This window comes from Mus pahari, chromosome 4 (assembly GCF_900095145.1).
Source record: "Mus pahari chromosome 4, PAHARI_EIJ_v1.1, whole genome shotgun sequence".
Lineage (NCBI taxonomy): Eukaryota > Metazoa > Chordata > Mammalia > Rodentia > Muridae > Mus > Mus pahari.
This window is the reverse complement of record NC_034593.1, coordinates 23,859,507-23,867,248: the sequence shown is the minus strand read 5'-3', so window position 1 is coordinate 23,867,248 and position 7,742 is coordinate 23,859,507. Positions and strand designations below refer to the sequence as shown.

Sequence of the window (7,742 nt, the reverse complement as noted above, 5' to 3'; positions counted from 1 at the left end):
GAGAGAGAGAGAGAGAGAGAGAGAGAGAGAGAGAGAGAGAGAGAGAGAGAGAGAGAGATCTTCCAGGTCAAATCAACACTGAAAGAAGATAAACAGTCTCTTATAAGAGTGGAGTGGAGTGTCTCCCCATTGGGGATGTTTATCATGTATGGGTGACTGATACTACCTAGCAAGCAGGGCAAATTCAGGATCACCTTAACACTGACACTGCTAACACAAGTTTGCTCTAAAACAATTTATAAGATAAAGGCTTCGACAGGCAGAGGTTACCCACAGTGATGCTTTTGAGATAAACTGGAGTCTAAACTCATCTCTTCAAAGTAAGCAAAGCAAATCTTATCAATTCCAGGGAAACCAAACTCATAATAACTCCTCAAATGGCAAAGGTGTCCACATCTAGCAACTATGTAGTCATGAAGTTGTGAGATACAATAACATGCTCGTCCTGTTCATAGTTAATGGCTTCTGCAGTGACCAGGTAGCAAAATGAATTTCACGAAGGATAAAATATTGAGATGTAAAGTGGACGCCAAACAGTATTTTTTTACATGAAAAAGTGAAGCTTTGGTTTATTTCTCTAAACCACGTTTCTATTGCATAATATTTGTATTTCAGAAAAGTGGAGTAGATGGAATGATAAGATGCTCAAAAGGCGTTGCTCTCTGCTCATCAGCGCCCGAGAGCACTCCAGGAAAGGCAGAATTTGAGTGTCTCCACCAGACAGTTAGAAGCTGGAGATCCTGGTGTGAAGCAAGATCTGGCAAAAACTTCTCCAGCCAGTGAAGGAGACCCGGCTATTAGACTATCCAAGAACTTCTCCCAGCGCTCCACAGGGGACAGAAACCAGACATTTCCCAACCATACCCATTTCTAATGCAGAAGGAATCCTCCCTGTACCCCTTCCTCCTAACTCTCCAACTAACCTCAGCTGCTGACACGTGCTTTTGCTGGCTTCTCACCTCTTTCATCAGACCTGTGAAACAATCCATTCTTCATCATACCCCCCCCACACACACAAAAAAAAAAAAACCCACACTGGATTCTACACACACACACACACACACACACACACACACACACACACACTAAATGTCAAGATTTTTCCCATTCGACAAGATTTCAGGCAAACGCCTTGTAGAATGTGGCCAGTTACTCCCCAAACATGAAATTAAGTGAAACACACACCGGTGCAGACAAACACTCAAACTCCGGGGCAGGGGGCGGGAAGGGGGAGTGATGTCTGTCAGGTTCTTTGAAAAAAAAAAAAAAATTAGGTTGAAAGCTCTGGACCTTCATTGGCAGTAGTTCTGCTGGGCGGTGGCGCTCCCGAGGTCTAGTATGTGTGATTATGTCCCCGCCCCAAACCGGTCAATGACATCCTCCAAGTTCTCATGCCTAGTGCCTGGTAGAACCCCAATCCCTCCACAGCTTCCTGGAGAGACCTAGTCTCTGCCTCTGCCACCGTTTTGCTCGGATAGGGCGGGGGCGCTCGGACCGAAGCTGCTTTCCCCGCGCGTTCCGGAGCTGGCGAGCGCCACTTACATGCCGGGCTGGAGCTGTAGGGCGCTTCCTGGCGGCCAGTTGGCAGCGGCCCAGACGCAGAAACACCAGAAGCACAGTGGGGAGGTCATCTCGGTGATGGTGAGCCGGCGGGGCCACCGCCCCAACTGCGCGGGGTGCGCGGCTCGGGATCGTCAAGTCCGAAGCCCGCTCAGAAGTTAGGCTCGCCAAGCAGAAGTTGCTAGTGCCGGGCTCGCTCTCGAGGACCGCGACGTGCGTCTTGCTGCGGAGGGCACCGCAGCAGCTCGACCCCAGCAGGCGACACCCGCAACAGCGCCCGTGCTAGCAGTGGCCGGCCAAACAAACCCCGGGCACTGTAGCCCAAGAGCTGCACAGCCCTGCACTGTCGGTGGCGACTGGAGACCAGTGAGACCAGCGGTCCTGCAGCCCCCGCAGCCCCGGTGCCATGGCAACGCGCTCGCCGCCCTCTGGCCCCAGCCCCTCCGGAGCGCTTAAAGAGACAGCCCCCTTGGCCACCACGCGCTCCTTGGGCTGCCAGGCGGCTCCCACCCCCACGCCCTCTTCACCTCCTCTTCTCCAAGGGGCTCCGGGCGGTGGCCGGGGAAGCATCTAGCATGTCACATCATGTTCTTCCACCAATAATCCACACAACTCTACTCCCAACCTCTTCCTCAAACCCTTTGAGCATCCTCCGCCCCAAGCCAGCAAAGATGCTTTCCTCCTCCAACACCAACCTGCTTAAGACCAACCAGCTGCGCATCTGCCACCAGCAGAGAGCAAAGGCAAGCTGACTTTTGATTCTCTCTCGCTCAGCTCCCTCCCACCTGGAGGCTGGGAAGACAGTCGGAGCACCGCTCTGAGGGAGGTAAGCTTGAAGTGAGAAAGGAACTGCAATTGACCGAGTCCAGTTTGCTGCCAAATCGACAGTTGCTGCACACATCGCTGGCGCATCCAGAAGTCCTGGATATTGAAAAGCGAGATAATCTCCCTCCGCTGTATTTGGCCACCATTTCACTCATTTTAGGCACCAAGAGTTTTAAGAGGCTCTTCTCCAAACCTAGTCCCTCCTTTCCTTCAAACCAGGTCCCCGATGCCTAAAATCCGCAGAGCAACCTCCAGTTGCTAGCCCCCCAAGGCCCTTCCAGAAGGGAACAGCTTCTGCTCGAATCAGGGAAGCTTCGGCTGTGGTGCTGGCCAGCGCTGCCAAAGATGCGCAGCCAAGAGCTGAGCAGAGCTGTAGCCAGTAGCTTCTCAGGCCGGAGGCTATGCCTTTGCCTGGCGCCAGCTGCTGTCTGGAAGGCCACAAGCCTCTGGGAGTGTGTTTCATGAAAATAAAAATCTATGGCGCGTCATGCCCTCCAACAAGGACAGCCTAGGCTCGGAAGCCATCATATTCGGTTTAGCCCAGCAAAATGTGCAGCAATCTTGTGGGGGACAAACTCTTGCTAAACTTAGGAAAAGTGTCTCTATGGTGACTTGTTCCTTGTCAAATACTTAAAGTGGTACTACCTGATTGCCACACTCTTAGGAGCCCTAAAAGAATATTTCTCAAAATAGGTTTTAGGTTCCCTCTTGCCTCCCATGGTTGAATTAATCATCTGCCCCTTAGTTTCAAATCAATGTTCCTTTCTTTTCTTTCAGCTTTTCTGGAGGAACTGGAAGGATGCTGTGGAAGTGTCTTTGAAAAGGAGAGAGAGAGAGAGAGAGAGAGAGAGAGAGAGAGAGAGAGAGAGCCTCTGCTTTAGAACTTTGGCCTGCACTGGTCAATTTCAAGCTGGAGTTCCTTCAGAATCTTCCGTTTACCTGTACACATATGTCTTTTTTATTCGACATTAACTTGTGAACAAAATTTAAAATATAAATTTATGTATAAAATACAAATGTACAACTAGTTATCTTTTGGTATATATTCCAAAAAGATCACTTTAGAATTGATTGCACAAAAGAAATATTTATGTCCCCTGCCACAATTATAAAAGAAGGATACATTCTTGTTTTCTTTCCTAGGTGCAGTTCTGTATTCAACAGGCCCTGAGGACCTGAAGTCCACCCTCAGTGACAGTGCTAGTGTTCGCTCTAGACTTCCATGTCACTTTCTGATTAGTTCTTGACATAGATTGCTGCACCACACTGATAACTCAAATTTCACTCTTCATTCTTCTACGGTCTCCGAATCTCTTGATTGTCTTTACTTGAAAGACAGGAAGAAAGGGAGAAATGAAGAAAGGAAGAAAGGAAGGAAGGAAGGAAGGAAGGAAGGAAGGAAGGAAGGAAGAAAGAAAGATGGGAGGGAGGGAGGGAGGGAGGGAAAGAGAGAGAGAGGGAGAGAGAGAAGGAAGGAAGGAGAGAAAAGGGAGGAAAGAAAGTAAGAGAGAGAGAGAGAGAGAAAGAAAAGAAACAAGTTGATTGCTTAATCTTCCCCCTTTAATTTTTTAATTTCTCCTCTTCTGGGTCAATGTTAATGAATAGTCAAATGGTCCAGAACAAGCAGGGTCCTCTGCAGGTGAGAACACCAGAAAGTTACTTGCTAATACTTGGCAACAGTATCTACTAAACTATATGTCCTGAGTGCATACAGTGTACATGTAAGTAAAAAGATAACCTCTGGCCCTTCTAAACCCACTTCTTAAAACTTCAGGTTGTTTTAACACAGTTCTGATCTTAATTGCTTTAATGAAAATGTAGAGTCTATCTAAAGACAGCAGGGTAGACTAACTGTCTCCTGAAGTCCCCCCCCCGCACCACCCCCCCCCCCGTGAAGTGTTAAGCCTTTCTTTGCTTCTGGACTAGTTTTGACTCTGTGGGGATCTACAACTAATCCTGCTCCCTTCTAGAATGCAAAAAATTCTAAAACATTCCCTTTCTGCGTATTAAAGAAAGCCTTGCATAAATAATAGTACCCTACTTTTTACAAAGCAAAGTCTGAAGTAAGTCACAGTTGAAACTCACAAATATTTCAAAACCTGATGATAATGGGAAAAGACAGAAATATATGTATATCATCTGATTTGCATGACTGTAGTGAAGGATAGCTTAGGTACATAGGAAGTACACCACTCCACTGGAAATCCTGCATTTGAACATTTTTCTTTCAGTTACATTAGTTTGAAAGCATTTATTAAAGATGAACACTGAAAGCACTTTGGATGTGACAGACTAAATATGATTAGTGTATATCCCATAGAGTGAGGTTGACTCCAAGGTATTTGTTTATGGATATTAATCCTAACACAACATCATTACAATATTACATAAGCTACATCACTACATGAAATGGCCTAAGTATTCATATTTTTCCATGAACTGAATGAACCTGATTTGAATTCAGCTCCCCCTTTTGTAGCACACCCATATAGCTTAAACGCAAGCAGCAAGGGGATGCAGAAATAATGCAATTGGTGAGATTCTTAGAGAGCGGGCAGGAGGACTGGAGATTGAGCCTCAGAACCCAAGTAACAAAGCAAAACCTGGTGATGATCGTGCTCAACACTGGGGAGGCTGAAACAGGTGGCTCACCAGGCCAGGCAGTGTAGCCTGATTTGCAGGTACCCAGTACCAGTGAGAGAGCCCATCTTAGAAAACAACAACAACAAAAACAACAACAACATGGTAGAAAGGTCTTAAGGAACACCTGAGGTTAACTTCTCCCCTCCAAACATGCACATATGTGTGTACTCATCACCTACTAAGGAGAAAGCATGTATATCAGCACACATGTCTACACACATAGAGAAAACGACTGGTTATTGGTTTGATTGATGAGCAACAGGAAATCTTCCCGTTACAATCTTTCATATTAAAGCAGCAACACAGCTCCCAGGTTTTAGGGCACTGTGATCACACAAATGAGGCTGGAAATAGAGAAAACAATTTGCCTTCATTGCCTAAAGTAGCAGGCATTATTGAATTAGCAAAGCAAGAGAATAAATTAGCTATGAAAAGAGCCCGTTTCAAAAAATTAAAAGAAATTTAGTATTAATAATACCCCTTGCTCAGACACGTAGTTCATAAAAAAAAAAATCTAGAATCGTCACAAATTGAGTTCTTTTTATTTTTTTCAGCTATTTTTTTTATACTGACAAACTAGATAGGATCTTAAAATCCAAGCCCCATATAGTTGACAAATGCTACCCCCAGAGAAGAGCCCAAGGCTTTGGAGGGGCTTCAGTGGCCATGCCTCATGACACTTCAGTTTTTGCATACCTGCATCAGAAGAGTACTGAATCAAGCTTCTTTCTTGTTGGGAAGAGGTGTGGATGCCAATTTCATGCTTTATGTATGCTTGTTGCAAAAAGGAGTGCTTACCTAAGAAGAAATAGATTCGAGCCAGATGTTCCCCGAATATTTCTCAGCTGCTGCTGAAGCTTCGCAGTCACCCAATACTTTATCTTCTCGTCTATCTTCTTCTAATTGAGAAACTGTTGATCCATGCAGTTCGACATGCAGGCTGCAGCAAAAGCCTTCCTGCCGAAGCTTTCAGCACTGCTTTTCCACACACACAAAACCTCCCAGTGTCTGTACTGGGACTGAGGAAAAGATGCAGACCAACCCATCCAACAGGTGGTGTGGGTTGAAAGAGGAGCTCAGAATGCAACTCTTCAAAGGGACTTCTGTCACCTGCAAGTGTAATAAACTGCCACTATAGAAGTGCCTACAGTGCACTAATGATCCATGTGCACTAAAATCTTGATGTCAGACAAAATAGAATGAAATTCACCCGGGAGCCAACTGGGACTCATACCAAGATACATCCAGTCATTCCAGCTTTGATTTCACCTGCCATGAAATCTTGTCCCTACAAGAGCATAGCTAACTCTATCTCTTTAAAGAGAAATGACAAGTCCAACATGTATTAAGACTTTTTAAATGATGTATCTATTCCTTTCTTAGCTCATAATACTTGTTAGTCAAAATGACTTTAAAATTTAAGTTAGGCTGGAACTCCCATATATTTATTAGAACATAATTAAAGATTTGGGCGGACGCATAGTTGACCTGTACCTTTGGCTTTTAAAAATCACACCTTGCACAGCTAGTACTGGTTGCTAACATTAAATAACAGTCGCACCTTTTTCTTTTATTGAAATAGCTTCTTTTCCTATATATCCTGATTACAGTTTCTCTTTTCTCGACCCTTTCCAGTTCCACTCACTTCTGCTTCCATCAGAGGACATCCGTCATCTAAGGAATGATACATTAACATAGTTAATATGATATAATATAATATAATATAAACATGTTGCAGTAGGACAAATAAAACAAACAAGTAAAAGAGCCCAAGAAAAGGCACAAGAAATAAATACAGACCCAGAAACCTCTCATTTGACCATAATGATTTTGAAATGTGCAATTCTACATTTGACCATAATGATTTTTGAAATGTACAGTTCTACATACAGTGTTAGGCATGTCACTTTATGTCCAGTAGATCTCAGAAGGTCTTCATTTTGCAAAATTGAAACTCTGCATCATGAGCTGTGAGCTCCCTCTGCTCCTCTGTGCTTTCGGCTTCTGTGCCAGCCACTCTAGCTACTCCACAAGAGTAGGGACAAAGGGCGCCTGTCCGTAACGGGATTGTTTCGATCAGAATCCTTCCTCTTTCTGACAAAGCCATGTTAACAGGTGTGAGGTGAGAGCTCACTGTGGTTTTAATTTGCATCGTGAGTGATGCCCAGCAACTTTTCTGAGACCTGGTAGCCATCTTTATGTCTCATATGCAAACTGTTCGGTGCTTGCCCATTTGGAATTAGGCTACATGTTTTCTTGCTCTTGGCTTGGGCTTTTCATATACTTTAGATAATAAATCTTCATCAGATCCATAGTTTGAAATACTTTGCCCAGTTACCCAGTCTGTCTTTTAATGCTGTTGTCTCCTTTGCTGTGCAGAGGCTTCCAGTTACCGCACTGGCCTGGTTTTGTTTCAGTTGCCTCCACTCCTAGACATGTAATCAAATGCTGACCAGTGTTTGCAAGCTGTTTTCTCTTTTCTTGTCTAGTCATTTTGCTGTTCCAAAACTTAAGTATAAGGTCATAGTCTATTTTGACCGTGTGTCCCCCACCTCTCTTTCTGTGTATGTGGGGGTGGTGGTGGTGGTGGTGTGTGTGTGTTTATATGTATATGTTTTGTGTGTATGTGTGTGTTATGTGTATGTTGTATATGTATGTGCCTGGGGTGTGGTGTGTGTGTGTGTGTGTGTGTGTGTGTGTGTGGCATGTGGTGT

At 44.8% G+C, this 7,742-nt stretch overlaps 1 protein-coding gene across 3 annotated transcripts in view; it reads right to left on the bottom strand.

Annotated features, from left to right (window-relative positions):
* The window catches only part of LOC110320670 (EGF-like and EMI domain-containing protein 1), a 569,140-nt gene extending 567,236 nt beyond the window's left edge, over positions 1 to 1,904 (bottom strand). For 2 of the 3 annotated variants that reach the window (XM_029537778.1, XM_021196778.2), the window contains exon 1: positions 1,543 to 1,774. In XM_029537778.1, coding sequence (XP_029393638.1) covers positions 1,543 to 1,631 — 89 coding nt within the window. In that variant the 5' untranslated portion in view covers positions 1,632 to 1,774. Of the gene's footprint in view, positions 1 to 1,542 lie in introns of all 3 variants that reach the window. The other variant, XM_021196777.1, reaches the window with a different exon arrangement.
* Positions 1,905 to 7,742: the final 5,838 nt, after the last annotated feature.